We start from the raw sequence: 25,827 nt of genomic DNA on the forward strand, positions 1-25,827 counted from the left end.
AAAATAGTTCAGTTAAAGAATCTAGCACACACAGTCACAGTCTGCCTCCTATTCCCATGAAAGTTCTTCTTTTCTGTCTTATGTTTCTAGACTGAGTTGCACTGGAGGGAAAGCAAGAGAAAGAAAAAAAAAACTTGATTTGACAGATTCAGGTTGAAGCTAATATTAGCATTAGACTGTATTAACAGTATTGATAGGGAAAAAGGCTACATTGCCAGTTCCAGGAGCGAGTGTGAATAATAGGAGTCTAATGTTTATTACCAGTAATATTATTTATTTATGAGTCAGAGCGATAAACAGAGAGAGGCAATAGGAAGTAGAAAGTAAAATAACCTACTTCTTCATCAGGGACATCAGGGCAAGCACGCCGCTTTTTCCCAGCATATCGAAGCAATGATGTGAGGGCACGGAGGCCGAAATCGTAGTGGTCCTGTTTGGATAGCTGCTGCATGGCCAGTGAGTACAGTGTGAACACCTTCTTCGCCAGGAGCTACGGAGGCAAAGGAGTAAAAGAAACTTAGCTTCTGCATCAGCTCCATCTATCTATCTACCTATCTACCTATCTAATCTATCTACCTATCTATCTATCCATCTACCCATCGATCCATCTATCCATCTATCTATCCATCTATCTATCTACCTATCTACCTATCTACCTATCTATCTATCCATCTATCTATCTATCTATCTATCTATCTAATCTATCTACCTATCTATCTATCTATCTATCCATCTATCTATCCAGCTATCTATCTATCTATCTATCTAATCTATCTACCTATCTATCTATCCATCTACCCATCTATCCATCTATCCATCTATCTATCTACCTATCTACCTATCTAATCTATCTACCTATCTATCTATCTATCTATCTATCCATCTATCCATCTATCTATCCAGCTATCTATCTATCTATCTATCTAACTACCTATCTATCTATCCATCTACCCATCTATCCATCTATCCATCTATCTATCTATCTATCTAACTACCTATCTATCTATCCATCTATCCATCTATCTATCTATCTATCTAACTACCTATCTATCTATCCATCTACCCATCGATCCATCTATCCATCTATCTATCTACCTATCTAATCTATCTCCCTATCTATCTATCTATCTATCTATCCATCTATCTATCCATCCATCCATCCATCCATCTGTCTGTCTATATAATTGTGATTAATTACCATCACAGTTAACAATGACAAATCAGGATGCACCGTGAGATTCAGTATATTTTCATTGTTTGCTCTACTTACACAACAATTACTGTATTGTCTACCTTGCAGTTGTTGAAGCCTTCGCCAAACAGTATGATTTCAGCAATTAACGTAGAGTCCGGCACCACCATGGAGATGGGTCTAAACATGGACTTGAGGTTTTCTGGGAGCTCAGTCCGACCTGCATAACCTGGAATATGATTCAAAAGATTAAAAACATATTTGAGTAAATAAGACTCGCAAAAGAAAAATAATTAGAATGTCAACTGCATATTTTGAATTCAGATTGGGCAAACCTGGGTTCATGGTGATGAAGATGCCACATGACCAGACCAAGTTAATGTGCTGTCCATCAAAATGGAACTTGGTCTGGGCAGCAGAGAGGGCAGACAGGATGGAAAGAATCTGCTGAGCGACCACCGACAACACCTCAATGTTTATACGGTTGAACTCGTCAAAGCATCCCCATGCTCCTGTCTGTTCCCAGTGGACAGAAGTGAAGAGTAGTTTAAACACACATACACAGTTCATCATTAACTCAACACTTTGAACATCTAATATTGTATTCTAGGAGAGGTAAATTCCACCTTTATCTTTGACCTCGTAATACTTTTCAGGTCAATTCAGTCACCAAGAGAGGGCAATGTACAGTACATGCTGGACAGTTGGCCAATCAATCATAGATACAGTAGGTAGACAGATAGTTATCATATTATTTACATATATATATTAACCCTTCACAGACCCCTTTGGAGGCATCGTAGGATCTGAAATATGGTCAAACAAATCTTGATTACTTGTATGTACAGATTATTTAATGCATGTATGTATTGCACATGTCTTACAAAATGTCTATTATTGTTTATTTTTTTATTTTTTTATTGTTTATTGTTATTTTTTTACTACTTATTTAATGTTTTTTTTTCTTCTTAGGCTATAAAATGCTTATTTTATCATGAAAATAAATTCAAAAACCGCAAAAAGACACGTCTATCCCATGCGGGGGCAAACTTTATGACTTGTGGGCTTTAATAAATCCTTAAATTGAACAGGGGGGGCCGTGTCAGGAGCAGATAGATGGAGCCCTGATGTGAACAAAGATAAATGACATAAAAGCTAAAATGCTTTTATCATTTTCTATGCCATCTATTGGGAAAACGTTGGTATTGCAGGGACAGGCAGAAGTATAATAATAATCTAAATAAATTATATAATTTTGGTGGGGCGGATTAAAAAGCTGAACGGGCAGCAACCGGCCCGGGCGGATTAAAAAGGTGAACGGGCAGCAACCGGCCCCTGGGCCTTAGTTTGCCCATGTCTGGTCTATCTAGTTCTTACCTGTGCCAGGCCAGAGTACATGCGTCCCATAGATTTGTAGTCCAGTCCTTCAGAGCAGTTGACTACAATGACATACATGCCCAGAGCTTTCCCCAAGTCCTTGACTGTCTCTGTCTTTCCAGTGCCAGCTGGGCCTTTAGGTGACCCTCCTCGGTGAAGATGAAGGGCTGTGGTCAGAGTCATGTAACACCTTGATGGAATCAAACAATCACATTTAAACATATTTGTTTGTTTTAAATTTAAACACATATTTGCTGGAGCTATACAATGTTAGACTCAGGCAAAAATAATAACAGTGATCTGTGACCTGTCAGTAAGAGGAGTGATGACGAGACGTCCCGAGTTGCCCAGGTATTCATAGCCATACTTGAACTGTGTGTTGGTCTGACGGATTATGCAGTCATTCATATCCTGTTGACCACAAAGTAGGAAAGAAGGCAATGTCGCAAAAAGACAAAAATGACCACAAACTGAACAGGTGAGTGAGGAATGAGGTAAAGTACTAATAATGGTAGTATTTTACTGTTTTTATTTTTTTAATATTTTTCAGCCTTTCTTTTTAATTACTTGTTCAGCATACCTTCTCCCAGTACAGTCGCAGCTGGCTGAGCCAGTCAAAGGCGTTGACGTCACTGCACCCGGCCTTGGCCAGCTTGTCTATGACATCACGGGCATGAACCTCCACGGTGACCAGCGCTACAATCTTCAGACGTAGCACTTTGGACAAATTCCCACGGATCATTTCTGAATATCCCTGAAGCATGGACACCTGAGGAACACAGACAGCTGCAACAAGGACTGTAGGAGAAGGTTTGGAGAATTCTTCGTCATTTAATACAAGCAAAAACAAAAAAAAAACCCAAACAAACAAACTGTGAAACCTGTTTCTTTTTTAAGGACTTAAGGGAGGATTTATCAGCCCTCTCCTTGCTGGTCATAAGAGCTTTGGTCACGTCAGAAGTCCATTGTATCTGACTGGCAGTAATCAGCATCTACAAAGCACACATTATTTTTAATGAAGCGCAATTGCTCTCACATAAAAACCTCACCCAAATGAGCAAAATGGAATAAAATTATATCTATAATTAAAAAAGTCTTTTACAGGTTCAACAGGAGATTGAAGGTTTGACATGATTAAAATTATGTTCCTTATTTGGTTGGAGTGCATTATTAAATTAGTAGTTGTACGTAATAAAGGACAAAAGGTAGTGCATGAAATGATTAATTTAATAATAATGGAAAAAAATTGTTAAAATAAAATTGCTCTGCTCTTAGAACACTCTCAGATTTAAATGACTTTTGGTAATAGAAGATTATTTTCTTGAAATAATTATTTTTATTTTAACTTTTACTGATAGGTAGTAAAAATGAAAAGAGTACTGATGTAGAGCACAATCCAAACTGCCAGCAGAACAGACTGAAGACTTGTACCTGTCCAGGCCAGTCTTTGACCCACTTGTCCCTCTGATCCGTCATCCTTTTTAGAGCAACGAGACAGTCATTCAGACAATCCTTCAGTGTGCCACGCATGATCTTCTCCACATCACAAAGCCAGATCTACACGTGTAAACACAGAAAACAAGATCAATAAATCACCCGCACTTGGCTTCACACTTACATCTGTATGTGATCATCACCATGGCCGTACCTCTACTGGTTTGTCTATTGGCACCAGCTGCATGAGCTCAACATACTCCCCATCAGCTGAGTACATACCAATGGCATCAGATTTGCTGCCGACCTATAAAAAAAAAACAGTATGAAAAGGTTATCAAGTATTACTGCAACAAGAACACAGTAGAATCCATAGTATAGTCTCAATTACTGGCATAAAAATTGGGTTTGTAACCAGAACATCATTAGTTCAAATCCTGGTCCCAGATTTAATTTTGCAAATGCCAGTGGTTCCTAAAGTAAGGGACGGGGCCCCAAATAACGGACAACAAGCTATTGAAAAAATTTATTTCATTTTTAATATTTTCTTCAATGGCAGTAAATTGTAAGTGTATCTTCTCCTTACAATGAGAATATTCTTTTTGTAGAAATGACCATTGCCTTATTGGAATAACAGAATATATAAAAAAGAATTTAAAGGCAAAAAACATGCTTTAAAAATAAAATTGAATCAGTTTTGTTGTTTTCATCAGTAGCACAAAAACAATACAGGAAACAGAATTCAATGCCTAAGAATGTTTTTTCTATGTTTTCAAATGCCTGGAAATGAGTGGAACATAAACCTTTTACTGTGCAGTGTTTTCTACCTTTTCAATGCGCAGGCTCTTGATGTTGTCAAAACACTTCTTCAGGTGTGGCTGCATGGCGCTTGGATTCTGTGACTGTCCCAGAATCTCCAGCACATCGTCGTTAGACAAGAAGTAGAATCTTGGGAAAATCTGCCGCTTGGTCTCCAGGTACATGTCCAAGGCCTTTTGGATCTCCTCCAACTTGGCACTCATCTCTGACAGCTTTTCTTGCAGGCCTGACAGATTTATAGCAACAAGACTTGGATAATGTTCAACACATGACTTTAAATCAGGCTGAACAATATGGATGACAAGGTGTCAACGTGATATATGAGCGGATTAACTTTTCATATAGTCTATACTGTTTCTTATAGCTATTTCATGGTTATTTATGGCAGACATCTTCTCTTGTCTTGACTGCAACATGCAGTTTTTTTTAGTTAATATTCCTGTTAAAATAAGTATAATTACATGAATATTCTATTGGTAATTTTTTTTGTTCTGCTTACTCTTAATAGCTTCTTTCATACAAGCATTAGGTTGACACAAATACATTACAGCCACGGCACATATATATCATCAGGAAAAACCCCATGGCACACCACTGAACAAAAATCTCACAAAAAGTATATATAGTTAAATATAATAATCTTCAAGTTTAAATTTACTAAAAAATGTACTCCTGTTTAGTTGAACACAACACTGATATACTGACAGTAATTGAAGAAAGACACAAAGATCTTCTTCAACAGCTTTGATAATCTTTTCTTAGTTTTAATAACCATCTGCTGCCACCTAGTGGATAAGGATTCCATTGCTCTTTGACAAACAAAGAAAAATTATTTGCAATAAATAAATATTAATTATGGGAAATTGGATAATTTTCCGCTGGACACCTAATGATCTCCTGCGGCACACTAGTTCGCCACGGCACAGTGGTAGGGAATCACTGCGTTACAGAATACACAAATCACATGGTAATATTCAAACAGAGCAGACTTATGTTTTCACCACAAGATGGCGTCTCACTGTTGGGAGCAGGCTCTTTGCTAGTGATAGAGAAACCTAATGGGCCTAATCTGCTGCTGTGTAAATGAATATGAGCTCCTGATCAAATGACCGAGCAGCTACAGATGTTTGCACCTGAACAGTCCATAAACACAACACAGAAGAAAACCTCCATGTCTCCATGACCATGCTGATCTTCGCTGTCATACCAGGATTGTGTGTTCCCCTTAAGGCATTGTTGTCCTGATGAAGTCCTTCCATGATGACTTTCCAACTGGAACTGACGTCCTCAAACTCTCTGCACTCCTGAGGCAGCTGCTCCCTGATGTCCTTCCCCTGGAAAATGTTCTAGGGAGATAAAAACAAAGAAATATTAAGAATTATAGACAACCAATTCACTTTAAGAGAGAAGTGTTGTAAAAAAAAAAAAAATTATGAATTGAATTGTCTACCTCAGCCAAAGGTAATCTAAACTAAGTGATGGGACTGTATGTTAATTGGTGTTAATAGTGTACAGCTAAAAGCGAAGGTCAAACAGTTCTAAGACAAATGAAAAAAAAAACATTTATAAAATAATCAAGCTTTTTCTTACTTATCTTCCATATAGGGTCTAAACATTTCAGAAAGCACTGTCTTTGTCAGAGACAGTCAAATGATCTTTCAGTCAATCAGATGTGTCAGGGTTTGCTTTACCTCCAGATAAATCCACTGACGCTGCACAGTAAGGATCATCTCAATGACTTCCAGCACCTGGGACAGTCGACATTCCCAGGAGTCCACTTCCTGTTCAAAGGCTTTAACAAACCGAGATGCCTTCATTGTGGAAAGTGTAGCCTGGTTGTCCTCCAAGGCCTGGAAAACCTCATCTGTCCCCCTGTGCAAGAGGGAGAAAAACAGTTAGATGTAACTGTTTGTGATTGCGCTTAATTGTATGTAATTGTCTGTATTTCAAAGGCCGAAGAAATAAGATTATGCAGTTAGAATGTATGACATTAACTGATCCTGTATTTAGTGTGATTTTCTGCAGCAGTAGTTGTTGATTGTGAATCAATATTAAAATTCACCTTAGTTGCATGGTACTGAGGATTAAACTGTTAATCAGTGATTTGGCTGTAGTATTGAGAATGACACAGATTGTCTATTTGTTGATGTAATTGATAATAGTAGCATTTGATGACAATCAAAATTAAATGGGTTACTCTTTTAAAGTCTGATTGGAAAGTGTCTAGATCCTGGAATATTTGACTTTCGGTGTTGTATTACATTGGGTTAGTGGCAGAAAAATGAATAAACTTAAATTTGCTAAAACAAAACTAACAGTGCAGACATTTAGCCACAATATTACAAAATATTTGCCCGTAATTAGCAACATATTAGCTTAAAGGAGCCACATTGTAATTAGCAACATGTTAGCTTAAAGGAGGATACATTTATGTTAAAAAAATGACACACATTCAGAAAGGATTCAAAATTGGGTATGCACAAACTTTTTGTATGTCTTATCTACAATGGCTAAGAGTTAGCCAAAAGCTAAAGATCCCTATTACTCCTCATACTGATCATTACTGTATATGACTCCTGTTGTAATGTCAAGGGTTAAAGTAGAGTAATATCTGAATTAGCCATATTTTTGTGATATGAAAAATGTTTCACCTAAAACAAGCTATAAATTATGTCCTTAGCATTCAAGCCACACTTTAACCACCATTAATGTTCATCCCTAACCTTCACTACTTCACTACTACTGAAGTACTTTCTCATATTTGTTGTATCTTTAGTGCATGCTCTTCATACCAGCGGCCTACTCATGCAGTACAAAGGTATTATGTTGCAAACATGTTGCAAACGTCCAGTCGACAAGCACTGAGTCTGACACCAATGAAATATGCTCTTTCATATTTCCTGCTGTGAAGATACAAAGACATTCCAATCATTTATGTACAAGCGACTAAATTAGAAACATTGCTGGAGGCAGTGATATGGAGCGCTAAGCTAAAAGATCTAACAATAGAGAGTGTAAGTAAGATGACAGGATATGGATGAATAGAAGTTCAGAAGAGACTGGTTAGGTCTGAACTGGATTCTTTCAGTCAAACTGTGTTCTTAGCTGCTCTCTGACCTCAGTCTGTAGTGGCCTTTGTTTCTGTAAGGCTCTATGTCCAGAGATGTTTCCTCCCAAGTCTTACCAATATTCTCCAAACCCTAAAACATTGAACAAATAGAGCTGCATTAGTAACAAACACAGCATTCAGATGTCAAATCCAAACATATGCAATAATTTTGGTGAAAGAATAAAATTTTAAAGATGTAGTACTAGAAGTTCTAGAAACAATGATTTAGCAACTTGGGACAATGTATCAATTCAATGATCCAGGCAAATACTGCTGTTTTGCTTTGCTGAGATATTGTCACTAATGTCCGAAGTTGTTATCATTTCATTGGCCGAGATCATCCTGTAAACACGCTACAACCTCTTCAATCATGTGTTGACATGGACAACAGACTGAACCTGTTCAATGGAGAGTTCCTTGCTGGCCGCTCCAGCCACCTCAAAAATCTTGTCAGTGTACTTTTCAAAGCCCAAATCGATTATCTTTCCCAGGGTGAACTCAGAGCTGGTGGGGTCAAAGGAGCAGTTGAGCTCTTCACAGATCTGCTTCCAGTGTCTGAAAGAAAGTTGGTAAAATTGTCGATAAATTGTTTTGTTTCTACTTTCTATTGAATTCTTTCTATTTGATACATTTTTCTATCAAAGTCAATTTTGGGTTGGTCAGTGCATCCAACACAAGATGGAAGTTACAGTTGTACGTCTTTGTCAGGTCTACTGGTAATACAGAGACACACTGAACTGTACCGACTGATTATTTTGTTTAATTATCAAGTAATAAAATAAAAAATCAGGTAGATTCAAAACTAAATATTTAGGCATCACAGCTGAATATCAACTGTTGGATTTTTCCAACAGACATTTAGAAATAAAGCTCAGGCTTCCATTTAGCCTGTCTAACGCAATTGTCTAATAACGAGCAACACATTCACTTACATTACATTACACTTTTGTAAGGATGTGTTCTGTCTGTCAGGGTGTAATTCTCAACGTGGCCACAAGCTGAACAAAAACCCACCCCTGGTCTACTAAGCAGCACTGTCTACATTGATATGACTAAGTACCTATCTCTCATGGCTGGGTTCCTCATCTCAGCAATAAGAGGGATGATGCGCTTGAACTGGTCAATCTTGTCCTTGGAGGAATCTATGACGTCCCATTCTTTATCCTGCAATCAGAAAGAACAACATGGCTGCCCTGCTGTCTAATGCAGATATGGTAACAGAGCGGTCACTGCCCGAGACCAGCTGGCTATAAAAATAGCCAAATCAACCGGGGCTGAACTGACCTTCAGCTCCCTCTTGAGTTGGTGGAGTTTTTTGAACATCTCCTGGGCAGTGCTTTCCATGTTCTTGGTCTGCAGCATGGCAAAATGACCAACCTTCCAAATGTCCCAGTAGGAATTCCATTCCTGTGCGATCTCCCAGACCTCCTGCAGGCTGTCTATGTCCTGTACCATACAATGAGGAACATAAACATTCATCAAAAGCTTAGTCATTAAAAACGTCTTTTATTAGGGCAGTATGAAAAACCATTCTGTCCAGACAGATCACAAGACACTGATGAATCTTTAGCTTTTGTATTAACCAGTAGGAATGCCTGTGCATTGTCAGACCTTCTCCAGTGTCCGGATGCTTTTGGAGGGAGGCTGTTCAATTTTGAAAAATCCCAGTCCATCAATCATAGTGATCTCTTCCTGTTTCAGAGCCTCCAGCTGGCTGTGCAGGAGGGATATTTCCTTCAAGCCTGATTCAGGGGTCAGTGAACCATCAAAAGGGCCTAGAATTTAAACATACACCAAGGCACATTAAAGTTGAGGGAGTTAACTAATTAAATCTCATGGTTTTACACATTAAAGTTGAGATAAGTTGAGTTAACTAATTAAATCTCATGGTTTTTGTAGGTGTGTGTGTGTCTGTAAGAGGCAGACCTGTCCTGTGGAACTCCACCACTGCAGCCTGAATCTTTTTTTTTAAATCCTCTGAGGAAACCACCAGGTTGCTCCTGAATTTCTCCTTGTGCTTCTGCAGGGTAATGTCACTGTCAATCAACACCTGCTGGAACCAAACCCATTCACCGTCTATGACCTCGTGCAAATCCTGCACCTGAGGGGAAAAAAAACAAATGGTATATTTATGAAAAAGTAAATAAAATACCTTACTTTTTCATCATTATACCAATGATAAAAAAGTCCTTTATTTATCAAAAAAATCCAAAAGCCTAAGAGAGAAATTGCCAATAATGTAGGTGAATAAAAGGTTAATATCTGTATATATAAGGTCTGCATAATTTCATGTGCATTTGTGTGTTTTTAATGATAGACATCCTTACTGCCTGTTCCACTGGGACCTCATATTTGTCCAGAATAGCAAACTGCTCATGAATGAGACGAATCTGAGCTTCTGTCTTGGCCAGATCTCTCTGCAGAGATTCCAAGAGCTTTAGGCTCTCACCGAGTTCAGCCAAAGTCTGAGGAAGTTGCTCCAGCCTAAACACATAGATTAAAATATCAATAGGAAGAGTGATGCACACTGTAGCACAACAGTGGGATGTGGAAAAGAAAGGAGCTAATATTATTTTTTATTTTCTTTGAGAGGCCGACACAGCAAAATAGGTCACAGCAATAATCGATTTGGCCTTTTAATATCTAAAAAAAGGTGTTAAGGGAAAACAGTGAATCCACACCTGTCGGCATTGGCTTTCATCGAGGCATGTAGTTCCTCGAGGCGGTTGCTGGCGATGTGGCTGAGTAGCTGTGTGAACTTAGTTTCCCATTCGTTGCAGTGCTGAACCAGTGAGGACTTTAGTGGTGAACAGTCCAGTGTCACGAACCCCATGTTGGACACTGTCTCTTCCTGTTGAACACTATTGGCCTTTTCTGTGTACCTGAGGGTGAAACACTGCTAAGTGTTAATAAATGCTTCTAATGTTTAAGCACGTTATGGCAAATGAACAGTGCACCTGTGTATGTCTGTGTCAAAGGAAGTGACTGGTGGGTTCAGTCGTTGATAGCGCTTTATAAAGGAGTCCTTGTTAATCTCCCAGATGTCCCTGTATTTGTCCCAGGTCTTCAGGTACGCCTGCAGGTTACTGGCATTCGCTGTCATCCCTGTTGCAACTGCAGCCTGGATTTTCTTAATCTCCTCGTCTTGCTCTGAAAAAGGTGCCAATAGAAAATTAACATCTGAGTAACTCTGTTATTTAGTTTTGATTAAAAGCAACTGTTAAACAGTTTGTTAAGCATAAATTAAAGAAAAAAGAAAAGCTGCAACAAAAACGTTCTGCTGAATTGAGCTGTTACCTATGTTTACATGTATGGGATTCCTCTGTGACTGCTTGCAGTTCAGAAGCTCAGGAAGTCGTTTGAATTCTGCCACGGTGGTAATGAGGCGAGGCAGAATGTTCACCATCACAGCAAGCGCTCCAAGTGTTGGTGAGAACTCAACCTGTGATTTCACCAAAACTGTTGTCAAAACTCTTTCTAATGAGCAAAAGTCATTATTAAAACACCCCAAAAAACCAGAGATGACTAGCTGGTACCTTTGGAACAGTTGTTTGGGGAGTGGCCTGCCGCAGTGATACCAAGACTTTGAACAAGGGGTTTGGTGACGTCTTGTTATCTCCATTGACGGCTCTGGACAGGCTCCTTATGGATTCTTTGACGTTAACTCTGAGGGCTTCTTCTACCATCTGATCCACCTTGTCTATGTAGGTGGCCCAGTGCTGCTGCACCTTGACACCAAGGAGGAAATACCACAGAGTGTAAAGAAATAAAATGAAGCAGTTGTAGAACTGCAGATGCAGGAGTAAAGTGAATCACATTTTGGGAAAGGTTATAAACACAATGCACATACCACTGGTCCATCAGTAGAAAAGATGTTGTAGACACTGGTCATGATGCTAATAATACTTTGGTGAGCTGAGAGGAGTATTTGAAGTTGGCTCTGCTGTTGAGCCTTCACGTCATCATCAAACTGCTGGTTCCTAAAAAACAAACACCAATGACATAAAACAGAAGCCAATGAGACTCAGTGAAGTCTGCAGGCCGTTAAAGTTGTTTCAGAAAAACACAAATGCTAGCTGACATTTATGGATCAAATAACTGCTCAGTTTAATCCAACTGCATGTTTGTTTTAATCTAAATTGGGTTATAGTTACATGTAGTAAATAAGGTAAACAAATGAAGAATAGAATGAACATTATTTAATGATTTGTTTCTTTCAAAAAAAAGAATCTGGTCATCATTTTACCTGTACACAGTCTTTCCATCCAGTCTCACCAATAAAGTTTCACTGATTTGCTGACACAGTTTGGAGATGGAAAGATTAGATGCTTTGAAATCATCAACAATTAGTTGGACCTAGAGAATACAGAAGAACAGAAAAGAGCTTGTTAAGTTGAGTGAGGATGCTCAGAATATCTGAAGGACTACTTCAGATGATCCCAGAAATACTGTAGTAGAGAAAAGCTCTCTTTCACATTATTATAAGTAAAACTAGTTTATGAAAAAAAAATAAATGAATGCACCAACATCTATCTCCTTTTTGTAATTAAGTTTGTGTTCGAACCTTGTCAACATGCAGGAGACAGTCGCGGACAAAGAGGTTTGACGGTCCCTTAGACGACCACAGAACCTTGGTCAGTCCAGGCTGAACCTTCTTATCCAGCAAACGTAATCGCTCCCGAAACAACCCCAGCTCATCAGGCGACAACATTCCAATGATTCTGTATCACAGGCACACACACAGAGAACACCGCTTACAACATTTACATGACTGTAGAAGTGTACTTCTGTTTTTTATTGCTTTGTCTCAGCATCATGGAAAATAAAAGAAAGTAGCCTGGGCTTTTCTATGATATACAGAAGACTTTAGGCTTTGTATTGTATTGTCTTTCTACTGCTTTCAGAGTTAGATATGCGGAAACAGTAGCGTATGAAGATTAAAAAAAAAAAAAAAAAAAAGAGACAAGCTCATAGCAGAAGGGAAGAAGAAACATTGAGCCAAACACCCATAAGGAAGGCAGAATGATTTTGATTGTCCAAATGTTTGCAAAACAGAATTTTCTGAGGATTGTACAAAACTACAAAACCTATATTGAAAGCTTTTCTTCAGGACTTTTTCTCCAGCCTACTTGTATGTGTGTGTGTGTGTGTTTGTGTGCATGTCGTACCTGTTATAGCTCCTGACCAGTAGCAGGGCCTTCTCCCGGAGGGCTCTGAACTCTTCCCTGTCCTGGTAAAGGTCAGACACACTCTGCGGGATCTCAAACTGGAGACGGTCCCAGTAGTGGATCTCGGCAAACAGGTTTGAGAGATTGCTAAAACAAAAACATTATATAGGCTTAGATGCTTATTCTATAAGATGAAAAACTACATAATTATTTGAGTTTCTTGTTATGAATGTGTGTAACCCACCTGTCAAAGTTCACGTCCAGCTTGGCAGGGCTGTCTCTGTTGCGGACCAACAGTGGCTGCTCCAGTGCCTTGAGGTACTGTCCATCCAGCTTGTGGTTCCACTCACTGAAGTACTTTCTCAGCCTCTCATCCAGAACATGGACTGTTTGTTTATAGCCGATGATGACCTGTTTGTGACTGTAGGACTCAGGCAAAAAGTGGGCCTTCTGCAGCACCTGTAGCACCAAAGAAGAGGATATTGTATGAAAGTCCAGATATAAAGTTCTGTCTATTCTAAATACTGTATAATATATTGAGGGACTCACCTCCATCTGTCTCTCAATGCGATGTCTGAGGGCCATCACCCAGTGGGCCTGTCCTGCTAATAGGGGCAAATCATCTGGGAAACATTTGGTCTGTTGGTTCAGCTCATTGTTCACTAATTTGAGTTCCGTGTTGAAAATGGTGTAGATTTCTTCAGCCTTTTCCTCTGTGGTACTTTTAAAGACCCGCGACTGAGAAGACTGCACGGAGGACAAGTCAAGGACAAATTCACAAATAAAGCAATACTGAGGTGTTCAAAGCATGTTTGTGTGTATGAGAGACCTCCTGAGTGGACATTGGTCTAAAAACGTCCAGAAGTCGAACTCCTTCCTCCACAGTCTTTACCATTTTGAAGACTGAATTGATCAGGTTCTGCATCCTCATCTCCAGTTCTTTTATCAGAGCATTAAACCTGCAGTACACACAAGAAATCATACTGAGATTAGGTTAGATGTTTTGAAAATTTCATCTAGTTTTGAAAAGGAGGGTTCAAAGTAAACAAACCCATTGATGGTTACAGAACAGATGACCTAGACTACCTGATAAATTCACTGCACCACGCCGTGTCCTGGACATCAAGAATGCCTGCATCAACAGTGTGCAGTTTCTGAAGGCCGCAGCCAAAATTGTCCTCAATCTCCAGCAGGGACCTGATGAATTCTGGTTCCTGACAACCACCGAAACACGGCAGAGGCCTCTGTTTACCATCCTCCCAGCGAGCAAACTGACGTTGGCTGTCACAAACCTAACAAACGGGGGAGTAAGAAAGTCTGTTGAAGAACAACTGCAATGGAAATGAAAGATATGAGAAATGTGGGAACAAAGACCGAAGGACACTGAAATTAAGCTGCTGGTTGGTGGTACAGCCACTGCCCCAATGTACTGTCGTTTGGAAAGTGGAGTCAGTAAAAGAAATGTCCTGCACGACTCCGCCAACTGACAAGGTGCATCCCGGATAAAACAGTGTATCATACAATTTATGCAACAGTGCTGTCAAAGATAGATAACTGACAGAATGAGGAACCTGTGAAGGTCTCATGAATTGATTAGCATCCAAAACAAAAACTACAAACTCGGTCAATTTTAAGGATATAATGTCAATTATTTGACAAAAATAAAAATATTAGAGTATAGTAGTTTAGTATTTAAATACCTAAGCATGTATTATAAATTATTTTGAGATTTTCAATACCTAATTTTTTATTGTGTCCTTTTCCTTTACTCTTCAGTCTATTCAACCCACAATTTAGTATCACTTTAGTAATACTGTGATTGTGAGTGAGTGTGTTGTCCTGCTGCTGGTATTTTACACGTAGGGAGGACACAGTAAAATGTGATCCAAACGGCCAAGATAGGGAGGACATAACAGTAAAATGTGATCCAAACGGCCAAGAAATTATTTAATCTACCTCCATCAGTTCTCTGAACCTCTGAATGAAAGCATCAATCATGACAAAGAAGCTGGTGTGATCCAGGTCCCAGCTTTTTACAGAAAACCTCAAAAGAGAAGCAGAGAGAGAGAGAGAGAGCATATTAAAAAAAAAACATTAATGCCACAGGTGGTGTCTATAAAAACATGAGAATGTGGAGGGCTGAGATTTCACCCACTTGTTGTGAATCTGTGAAGTATGCAAATAAATGTCCTTCCACGACTGACAGCACTGGATGCAGTCACTGAGGTTTTGTTTGCTGGATATCACATAGCCTTCAAAGATCCTGTCCACAGAGATGCTTTGGCAACACAGACGTATGATCTCATTACTCATCTACCACACAGCAGAAAACAAACACTTGTTAGAATGTGTCTGGAAAACAAGTTGTGGGGACAATAACATTGGAGACATTGACATTGGAGACACTGATATTAAAGACACTAACATTAGAGACACTGACATTGTGTAACACAAAGGTAGCCAATAATGAACACCACTTGTGGAAGGGACATAAACGTTCAAATGATCGTTTGATACTATTATATAGACAGGGACATGAGCGGAAGTGTTTTCATTTGAGAGGTGAGAACACTTTAATCACTTGAACACGGTACAAACCTTGCTGAAGAGGCCAGTAATCTTCTCACTGGTGTTGTAGAAGCCAGAGTTGGTCCAAATGATGCGAATGAGGTTGATGATGTGCTGCATCTTCGGAGCCACTTCACTGGGTTGGAGCTTGTTCAGCTCCTCACATGGCTCCCTCAGTATGGACAGGAAGGATAGATTTGACTGGGCCTGAACTGAGCAGTCCTGGGAATTAAGGATAGAAGCATTTTGGTTGAACTGAGGTATTATTAAATCAATGTATATAAATGAGCACTGCTTGTTATTCTGCTTGAAGGGTAGAAATTGAAATGATGATGTGTCGACAAACTCCAGTGATGGTGTGATCAGGAGTTACAAATGAATATCTGCCATCACTAATTAATTGTTTGATTATCTTCCTGCTAAATGGATTTGTCATTTCATTTCACAAATAATTCATTTGAATATTCCAAAATTCACAACAATGCTTTCGAATTCACCTCCGTATACTGCAATCTGCTTGCATCACTACATATCAGAAGCTTCTAGTACCTGTATCTCCTTTGACAGTTTGCAGAAGCGCTGCACATACAGGGATTTGCAGAGCTCCAAGATACTCTGGATGTGTCTGACCCCTGGCTTCTGCAGCTGCTGCGTGATGTCCCGCAGCTTAACACAGCGACTTTTCCAGAATTCTATCTCCTGCAGAGGACCACAGCTGTCCCACACCTTCATTATCTCCTGACCATGCAGAACGTCCTTGATCTGGTCCGTCCAGTAGATGACAACAGCTGAGACAGACAAAAGAAGGGATTGTGAGAGAAGATCCAGGACGTAGGGACGGATGGAAGAAAGGACACTTGGTAAAGGCTTACACTCCATTCTCTGAACCAGCTCTTTGTCCTGGCTTGCCTCTTCAGGGCTGCACTGTAGACCCTCCAGTGGGATGTAAAGCACTGTTTTCCCAACCTTTCTATACACATCATCTGTTTTGAAAAAAAAAAAAAAATCAGTGACATCTAAGAATACTTCATTACATATATTGGTTGATGAATTTTTTGTGTGTGTGTTTTTATTTATTTTCCAAACCAACATAATGTAACTCTTTCCTTCAGAGTTGAGCCCACCTGTCAGGCTGGCGAGGTAGCTGTGCATGTTGTTGCTGTAGTTGTGCTTGATGCTCCTCTCTCTGTAATTGCTCAAGGCAACAGGGGGTGCGTGCAAACAGGTCATGTCATGCAGCAGTCTCTGGGTGGGGTCGCCTCGCACCGTGCCAAACTGTACGGCCACATCAAACATCTCTGCTGTGATTATGGCTCCTGGGATGCGGCTAAAATAGGACAGCTGCTCCACCACCTGTCCCTGCAAAAATACATTTTTTATGAAGGCAGGGACAAAAAAAAAAGAGAGAAAGAATACGACAAAAAATGTGAAGTAATAAGAAGGACAGAAAAGCACCTTAGCGCACAAAACATCTCCTATGTAATATTTATGTGAAATGTTGTTGTAAGATGTTTTATAACTTTACACTTCACAAACATCACATAGAAAATGATGTAAAAATAAAGAGAGTGTCATACTGGTAAAGGCATAGAGTACTCCACATGGAGCTTTCCACAGGTGTCCTTGTAGATGACCACAGTTGTGATGGACGTGTCCAAGATAAATTGGTCCAAATCTCTCTCATTCTCCTTTGTCCACAATTCCTCTGTTACACCAGAAATTGCCACACAACGAACAAAGGACTTTCAGAGGACGATGGGAAGAAAAAGAGAGAGAGAGAAAAAGATTTTCGGTGAATTGTCTGCATATACCACACAATAAAACAATAAAATGTAGACCAGTGATTACGGCTAACCAGGCGAGTAGTCCTCAAGTAGTCTTCGTCCACTTCTTCCATAATTCCTTAGAGCTTCTTTGTCTGAGAAAGGACAAACAAAAAATACACCAAAGTTAGAAAATGTGAAAGAACAATGGTCTGAACTGTGAAAGTTTGATGTGCATCTTACCTGATAATAAAGTGAATTTGTCATTAGCTCATATTAATTTTAAAACGTCACTTGGTGAAAGCTACTATTTTATCAAAAGTCCCTGTGTTCAAATACTTTATTTTGAAATTCACTTAAAGTTGCTCCATCAGTTCTGAAACCAAGTTGTTGACATGTAGCCAGATGTATTTTTCACAGATGGTGTGATTTCTTTTTTTCCATAATACATGCTGCTGTGCTGTCAGAGCCCACACTGCAACAAATCTGATGTCAAAGCTTTATTTCTGCTGCCTGGATACAGTTTGAAGCTTTTGCTCTATTATTTTTTAGCTCAAATTCAAAATAATAAAGTTAATATTGTGGGTGTTAAATTGTCAATTATCTGTTGTATTGAATTTTTCTTTAAAACAAGACAGTCGGACTTGCACGGCTTATAATAAACATATCTTACCTGGTTTTGCTAATTTTCATTGCATGGCTTTGTGGAAGTACAATATTCAATTACTTTAAATACTCAAAAGTACTCAATATTATTATTATAATATTATTAAACACAAATAATAGTAGTCACTTTAAATACTCAAAAGTACTCAAAATATTATTAAACACAAATAATAGTAGTTTATCTAAAGGAAATCTACAAATGTCTACACAAAAAGCAGGCAGGGAGGGGGTCTGTTAACGGTTTGAGATGTATTAACGTTTTGATTTCGTTTTCATTCCAGGAAATTCAAGCGCCCCTAAAGCGCAGGTGCGTTCACTTTAAACTACCCACCTTCGTGATTAACACGTTGACGTCACCAAACTAACTTACGTATGAAAACATGTTTTCATGCTGCACACTTCACGCCGTTTTACACTCACCTCTTATGCACTGTTTTCTTCCATGAAGTCAAAGCTCTGTTGAGCGTTGCGCGTCACCATGGAAACATTGGGTTGCGCGGAGTAACGCGAGGAGAAAGTCACGTGGTTGGGGTTGCTCTGGCACCGACAGTGTGAACTCACTGTGAAAGAAAACGAGTATTTACGCTGTTAACTAAATATTTGCCGAAAATAAATTTAAATTTGTACATTTTAAATAATTAAATTTTAGCAAGAAAAGGAAAACAAAACAAATATCTCGTGGCTTTAGAAATGTAAAAAATAACTTTTAAATACATTATTCAGAGTTAATTATTTTGTGGTATGCAATTTGTTTTTCCGCGGTTGTACATGCACTTTATCTGACGTAACTTACATCCAGTGACTGAGAAAAGTAAGCCCTGTTGTGCTACTATGCACTCATGCTGTTTGGCGCCTTCTAGAGAAGACACAGTTTACACAAGGCTCATGAAAATGTACCACTTTGTGACCTACATTCTCCCACTCAATTAAAATCTCCCATATTTTGTTTTGTTGTTGTTGTTGTTGTTTTTTACTTACATGGCCTTTCGTCTGGACTTTACCACAAAGTTAGAGACCTGGGTCACCACCCAGTGGCACAAACACTTCAGTGCAGCACAGGAATGCAGGAAAAGCATGTGCACTGTCAAACTTTACAACAATTAAAAGACACACAATTGTCCTAACACCTATGCGTTATGTTGCTATGAAAAGGATGTACGTTTCCAGTCCAATCTCAACAAATCAATGCTAATAAAGAGCATGTCAACATAGAGGACAGAGGGGACGAGGCGATACGTGCCTTGATGAGTGAAGAAAACCAAAAGCAAGGGAAAAACAGATAATGCAAGGGCAACAGACGGCAGCGGCGCATTTTGTTTACCAGCCGTGTTAAAAACAAGATCCTGTCCCAGACTGAGGAGGTGGGAAAAGTCACTGATCTCACATCTCTGTGGAACGGTGTTGTTTTTCTAAACAGTTGAGGAGTACGTCTCTCCGTCCCTTCTGTTAAACAAGCATCTAATAAAACATAGCCCTTTGGCAGACACCGTAAAACAGCAGCTGGAGCTGTGTTAACTGTGTTTTAGCACTGAGGAAGAATTGTAAGCTGGACCAGAACCAACAGTCCATAAAAACAGCATTTCTTGTCCTGTTGAAAGGCTGAGTCTTACGTCTGACCCTCTGGGAGAGCATTCTCTACACAGTCTCTCTGTTTACCGTGCCCTCAGAGGTCAACAGCAACATCTACTGTAAACTGAGACCATTTTAAAGGTATAGTTGTAGCTGGAGTAGGACATTATTTTAGGAACTGCAGTGCTGAACAAGTGGACACCAGCTTTCTTGGGTTTATGACAAAAGTAGGTTATTAACTGAGAGACCTGGCACAAGGACATGCTGCTCCAACTGGTTGGTTCATTAAATCAGTGATTCCCAACCACTGTGCTGTGGCACACTGGTGTGCCGTGACAGATCATTAGGTGTGCCATGGAAAATTATCCAATTAAACTTAATTGGTCCCAAAACTATTATTTATTCATTGCAAATGTCTTTCTTCAATTCATCAATGCGTGACAAGACCTTTGTGAGTGTCTTTCTTCAATTCCTGTCAGTATATCAGCATTTTCTTTAACTAAACAGGAGTACAGTTTTAGTAAATTTAAACCAGAATATTCTTATATTTCATTACATATACTTTTTGTATGGTGTTGTGCCGTGTGTTTTTTCCTGGTGACATATATGTGCCGTGGCTGAAAAGAAGTTGGGAAACACTGCTTTAAACCACAATCACAAGGGGACTCTCCAGGAAAGCTCTTAATCAATATGCTGACAAAATTATACAAATTATAACAATATTTTTCACATTATATTCAATAAATGTTTCTTTTTTCATTCAAACTGAATTTTGTTTTCTGTCTTTCCTTTGTCCATGCTAAGATATTTTAGCTGCAGCTCACGCTGGTCCATTTGAATGCATGAATGTAGCATCGGGCTTTGAGCCCTCCCCAGGCCCCCCTTCAGTTTCCCCTCCATGTAGCACAGGACTACAGATCCATGGTGTATATGAACGCCCACAACATGCTGAGGGCTGGGTCTGATAAAGAATCTTCTAAACCCTGAGGAAGTCTGTGTGCGGGTTTTCAGGGGGACAATCCACAACTTATGTCTGAACACAACCTTGAACCAAGACACCCCCCCTCTCCCATTACTCTCTTACCCTAACGTTCTTTCTACCACCTCACTTTCTTCAGGCTCCTTCTCTTGTTTTTTTTTTCTCCTTCTACACTCTCAGTTTGACTCAGTCCTTTCTGGTGGGGAAGTCCAGGCCGTCTCCCCCACAAAGCTGACCGGCTCCAAACGTCTCGTCTGTGAAGCTTCATTAGAATTCATTTGTTTGAACATTTTACCTCCAGTTGCTCCCTCCTTCCCTCTGTCTTCTCCTATAGCTTGGGGAAATTCATATTAGCATAAAAAATATCCTTTAAATCACCTTGATGACATGCTCTGTTTGTATGCAGGGAGTTTTTCTTTATAGCTACGAAGGACATATATGCAGTAACTTTTACCAAATAAAGAAACAAAGACTTACATGCAATTTCATGTTACAAAATCATTTCTGATGAACAAAATCGGCTATAACTAAAAAACAAAACAAAAATGATGTGGACTGAGAGGACTTTCTGTTTGTTGAACAGCTTCAGTGTCCAGTGGTGAAGCCCATACAACCATAAGAAATGGACAGAGAAGAAGAAACAGGCAGGACAAAATTAAATTGTGAGTCTCTGAGCTCAGGAATAATGTCTGGCTGCCATGCCAATCAGGAGAACAGCATTCGGTTGGAAGGATGGAGGGTGAAACAATAATGGGCTGTTGTTGCTGCCTGTACAAGATTAGGCCCGAGATATACGACGTTGCTTAGCACAATGAAAAAACACGCAGGGATGGATGCGAGCCACGGAGGGAAATACATTTTATAAGCGACACAGAGAAAGGACCCAGTTTACAAGTGGTCAGTAAAAAAGGAGGCACTCAACTGGAGGCTGCAGCTGTAACGGACGTGCAACATTACAACCAGAAAGCTCTCTGAGAGCAGAACACACCGTTGTTAAAAACTGCTTGACCCCCTTAATGATTTGTCCTCTCCACCGAGATACAGACAACAGTGTGAATAGATTTGTGTACTCCTGTGCTCGGACAAAAAGAAACATCGACCCACAATCGGACAAAGCACGGAACCCACATGGTGAAACAATGGAATGAGCATGAATGCAACGATGCAATCTTTTGTAAAATAAAAATATATAATAAAAATAAAACAAATGTGAAGCCGACTGTGGAGGACTTCTTTTTTATCATTTAAACTGAAAAAAACTTTATATAATATTCAAAGCCAGATAAATCATAACACATTTTGTTCAATACGTTTTACAATTTGTTAGTGTAACTTTTGATCATGTTGTCAATATACAACCATTTTTTTGCAAGTTAGTATAAATATTTTACAATTATGTTTCTTATTAATGTTCTGTTCTAATGCGTTGTTTTTTCAACCTTACGGTCGTAACCCATGGTGAAGTTGCTTGGAAATCAAATGCGGTCTCTTGAAATGTCTTATAATTAAAAAAGTACAACAATACAACTAATGATTGTTCTTTTTACATCTTGATTAACTACGATCATGTGACTGGGGTGCCGAGAAATTTGTGATGTCAAAATGAGGTCCCATACCAGTGAAAAAGTTGGAAACCACTGATTTATCAATTGAGGGACCAATTTGACAGACTCATCTGCTCCTTTTGAAAACAAACATGTGCTGCAGCTTTAGTCATCCGACATGTTTTGTTCAAAGTCTGCTCGACAGTCTAGCAAAAACAACACAAAACGTGCCCTTATTCACAGATAACAATGTGGACAGACTCACACGTTAACAGGATAAACAGGATATGGCCTGACTACCTCCTGCTGGACGCACAACAAGCACACAACATTAACACAAAGACTCACACACACACATACACAATGGTAGCCAGAATCTTTTCTAAACCCTTGACCTGAGCTGACAGCAGCCTGTGTTCTCTCACTGTTGTAAAGGGAGCTCCAGTAATAATGAAGGCAGAATAGAGCCTTTGGACAGAATTACAGTTGGAACTCTGCCAGAGCCCCATCATTATGTGTGTGTGTGTGTGTGCGCGTCCATATGTATGCGTGTAAAGAGACCTCAAACTGAAATCACACAGTACAAACTGCATTACCAACCACGGCCAAATAATCCTACTGCCTTTCCATATACGTATTTCAATTACAAAAACTCAAAGAAACTCTGTATATATTGAGATCCTAATTTAAAAGGAACACTAACACAAAATACCTTATGCTCCTCAACTTTGAATTATTCTTCTGATCACATAAATAGAGCAACAAACTGATGAAAAAAAAAAAAGAGGAAACGCGGAGCCTGTTTAACAGCTGATGGAGTGACAGGAAGGAGCAAAAGATGAGAGCTGATCGATGCGCCGTATTTGTGTTGCTGCTCCTTTTTAGAACAGCTATTCCTGACTCAGCGTACTCCTTCTGTCTGGTTTGATTCAGGTCTAGTCATTCTTCACACAGCCCTTGTCTCAGTGTTATTGATCCAAGCAGCCCTTCTGTATTTTAGTCCGTCTCCTCACTTTATGAAGTGAGACAAAAGGCAGGCGTCGAGTAAAGAAGTGCATTAGAGTAAGGAGTGAGAGCTTAAGCTCAGACACTGTGATTCAGGGAAAGAATGGATGGTAATAGACTCTAGAGCACCCACGGTTGGCCAGTGAAAGTAAGCTGACATGATCTGAAATTTGGGACTAATATGGTTAAAAATAATAGCATTAAATCCTTTAAAACCTATGTATGGTCAGCTCTAATTACTGCCCACATTTAATAACATAGTTGAAAGACGATGAAAAAGTACGAGCAATTTATGTGTATGACCTTTTCGGCGGACCTTTCAGATGGACTGAGAAGGTTGGCAGCTGCACTCATCCTCCTCCAGCTCAATCCTGAACAAATGAAGACACAAACAGTTAGCGGTATTCACTCACTTAGCCTGCACAGGGCTTAAAATTCACTTAACACTCTAACTTTATCTGGCCTTCCTGGAATCGCACACTGTTCATTCGTTCTTATGGTAGGAAAAAAAAATAGAGCAACAGCGCACACATTAATTTGGTCTGATTCTCTCAGAGACTGTTGACAGTTCATGTATGTGATTCATTCAACCTACATTTATAACGATGATTATATTTATTATTTTAGTCATCCTTCCAGTATTACAACACACTACTGTACTGTACTCAGCAAGACACAGAGCCTACAGTACCATTTACCTGAAGGTGAGCATATTTATTTTTCTTTTAAAACACAAACTGGGTAAATTCTGCAACTCTACTGTGTCAAAAAAAAAAAAAAAAAAAAAAAAAATTTTTGAGTAAGCACTAGTCTACATATTGGAGTATTCTCAGACATATAACCCAGACAACATTTTATCTTGTGTCCCTCTACAGAACTGAACTGTTGTCTTCTTACTCCTCCACCAGCTTAAATCTTTTGAGAGGGTTTGGTTAGAAATGATGTTAGTGGATGCGGGTGCCTGAGTGAATTTGTGTCGGGAATTAAATTGAAAAAAAAGAAGAAGAAAGAACTTAGTGTTCCTGTCAGTGTTCATCAGATTGCTACTGTGTTTGTATTTTTCTGACTAATCTGATCTGAGTGTCCACGTGGTGGTGCTAGCACTCCGCAACCTTCATCAGCGATTTTCAGCAGGGAGCTGAAGTGGCCTCTGTCATTTATGTGCAGCCGCAGTGCGCTTTTCCAGACAACAGTGAGTGTTTGTGTCACAAGAAGGTTTACATTTAGACTGAAATACATGTATGTTTTACATTATTGGGGGAATTTATTTGACTATTTATTTATCTCAGTATGAAGGGAATGACTAGTTGTACTGGCTCTATAATTGAATATATAATGTCTCTGCTTTAAAAATACATGTGTGGCTGTCTCAGTGTCTGCTCTCTCACTTGCAAAAAAAGCCTCGGCGAAGCAGGCATTGATGTATGTGATTAGGAAACGTCCCTCCGAGCCACCGTTGGCCCCCGCAGTCGACAGCCCCTACAATGAGGTGCAGGAGTGCATCCCATGAATCCTCTTCAAGCTTTAGCGAGCACAGACTCAGCAGAATCCTGCTCACCTGGGGGAGGAGGAAGAAGATGATTTTTAACAGACTACCTTTGAAGTGCAAGTCAACACTCAGAGGGCGAGTGGAATGGTTCCTGTGAAGAGGGGACAATAAAAAAAAAGAGCAAATGGAGAGGTGGACATTTCAACAAAGACTATAAGTACTGTTCAGTCTCGGGCACTTGTTAGATTGTCATTAGCCACTGGTCTAATTGGCCTTTAGTCCGACACGCTGGGTAATGGCCTCCGTCCTCCTCTAATGCCTATCTTTGCTCTGGAACTGATCACTGACAAGGATACATTACACGTGCCTTTGTTTTCGCCCACTGACTGCCACAGGGATCACACCTGGACGAGGGTCTCTACAGTATCGTTCAGTCTGCCTTAACTGTCACAGCTCTGTGTTAAAACTGCAATATCACAGGCCCTGACTTTAAGGTCAGAGTCGTTAGAGCAGCAGACAGTAGTTCATCACATCTGTAGCAGAGTCCAGTAGGATGCTGTGAGAAGAGGCTGTGTGAAAAGGTCATGTTCACCCATGATGGATTTAACAACTTGAGGACAATAGGGGGCAGTGTGACCATTAGAAGTGAACTATGTTGCTGGGTTTTATTGTTGTCAGCCTTAAATGTATTTTTTTAAGTTTCAGATGTTTTTCTCTCTCCTTATGATTTGACTGTGTGTTAGCACATGTTGTGGTTTATCTTAATTAGGTTCTGGCTTTGACTTCATCTATGCTTAATGAGGTAGAAACATGGAGAAGCCATGCTGGCTCTGTAGGATTCTCCACTCATAAAAACCAATGTAATTCATGTAAAATAAAATATAGTGGTGAATGACACCCGGGTAATTTGTTTGTACTTTTGCATATGTGCTGCTTGTACACAAAACGCTGTAATCAGTGGATCTAAGGAACGTGACAAAGACATGGAGGGCTGAAAATGAATCACAGGAAAGAGAATAAATATCAACTTTTCCAAACAAACAGAATGTTTGATGTACAACAGTGGCATTTCCCTAGTTACAGAGAGGTGTGTCTGAGAGGCAGCAAACCATAAAAACTCAGAGTGTGGCCTCTGTGGGCATAAG

At 39.5% G+C, this 25,827-nt stretch overlaps 1 protein-coding gene across 1 annotated transcript in view; it reads right to left on the bottom strand.

Annotated features, from left to right (window-relative positions):
• dnah2 (dynein, axonemal, heavy chain 2) overlaps window positions 1-25,827 on the bottom strand; it is a 244,229-nt gene that overhangs the window by 89,955 nt on the left and 128,447 nt on the right. Inside the window, exons 8-49 of the mRNA XM_025054624.1 lie at window positions 24,582-24,751; window positions 23,497-23,564; window positions 18,517-18,656; window positions 17,523-17,585; window positions 17,245-17,409; window positions 16,792-17,026; window positions 16,540-16,650; window positions 16,217-16,455; window positions 15,698-15,889; window positions 15,255-15,412; window positions 15,056-15,143; window positions 14,186-14,391; window positions 13,929-14,058; window positions 13,649-13,846; window positions 13,344-13,558; window positions 13,100-13,246; window positions 12,496-12,652; window positions 12,178-12,287; window positions 11,782-11,911; window positions 11,468-11,659; window positions 11,229-11,373; window positions 10,889-11,081; window positions 10,613-10,813; window positions 10,259-10,415; window positions 9,858-10,032; window positions 9,543-9,706; window positions 9,216-9,377; window positions 8,992-9,095; window positions 8,330-8,486; window positions 7,940-8,022; window positions 6,514-6,694; window positions 6,030-6,168; window positions 4,831-5,048; window positions 4,218-4,310; window positions 4,001-4,126; window positions 3,451-3,561; window positions 3,150-3,338; window positions 2,877-2,980; window positions 2,570-2,759; window positions 1,528-1,708; window positions 1,294-1,421; window positions 338-490 (exon numbers count right to left, since the gene is read on the bottom strand). Of these exons, the coding sequence (XP_024910392.1) occupies window positions 338-490; window positions 1,294-1,421; window positions 1,528-1,708; window positions 2,570-2,759; window positions 2,877-2,980; window positions 3,150-3,338; window positions 3,451-3,561; window positions 4,001-4,126; window positions 4,218-4,310; window positions 4,831-5,048; window positions 6,030-6,168; window positions 6,514-6,694; window positions 7,940-8,022; window positions 8,330-8,486; window positions 8,992-9,095; window positions 9,216-9,377; window positions 9,543-9,706; window positions 9,858-10,032; window positions 10,259-10,415; window positions 10,613-10,813; window positions 10,889-11,081; window positions 11,229-11,373; window positions 11,468-11,659; window positions 11,782-11,911; window positions 12,178-12,287; window positions 12,496-12,652; window positions 13,100-13,246; window positions 13,344-13,558; window positions 13,649-13,846; window positions 13,929-14,058; window positions 14,186-14,391; window positions 15,056-15,143; window positions 15,255-15,412; window positions 15,698-15,889; window positions 16,217-16,455; window positions 16,540-16,650; window positions 16,792-17,026; window positions 17,245-17,409; window positions 17,523-17,564 (6,069 nt within the window). The 5' untranslated portion in view covers window positions 17,565-17,585; window positions 18,517-18,656; window positions 23,497-23,564; window positions 24,582-24,751. The remainder of the gene's footprint in view (window positions 1-337; window positions 491-1,293; window positions 1,422-1,527; window positions 1,709-2,569; window positions 2,760-2,876; window positions 2,981-3,149; window positions 3,339-3,450; window positions 3,562-4,000; window positions 4,127-4,217; window positions 4,311-4,830; window positions 5,049-6,029; window positions 6,169-6,513; window positions 6,695-7,939; window positions 8,023-8,329; window positions 8,487-8,991; window positions 9,096-9,215; window positions 9,378-9,542; window positions 9,707-9,857; window positions 10,033-10,258; window positions 10,416-10,612; window positions 10,814-10,888; window positions 11,082-11,228; window positions 11,374-11,467; window positions 11,660-11,781; window positions 11,912-12,177; window positions 12,288-12,495; window positions 12,653-13,099; window positions 13,247-13,343; window positions 13,559-13,648; window positions 13,847-13,928; window positions 14,059-14,185; window positions 14,392-15,055; window positions 15,144-15,254; window positions 15,413-15,697; window positions 15,890-16,216; window positions 16,456-16,539; window positions 16,651-16,791; window positions 17,027-17,244; window positions 17,410-17,522; window positions 17,586-18,516; window positions 18,657-23,496; window positions 23,565-24,581; window positions 24,752-25,827) is intronic.

Source organism: Cynoglossus semilaevis, chromosome 1 (assembly GCF_000523025.1).
Source record: "Cynoglossus semilaevis isolate Cse_v1.0 chromosome 1, Cse_v1.0, whole genome shotgun sequence".
NCBI classification, from domain to species: domain Eukaryota; kingdom Metazoa; phylum Chordata; class Actinopteri; order Pleuronectiformes; family Cynoglossidae; genus Cynoglossus; species Cynoglossus semilaevis.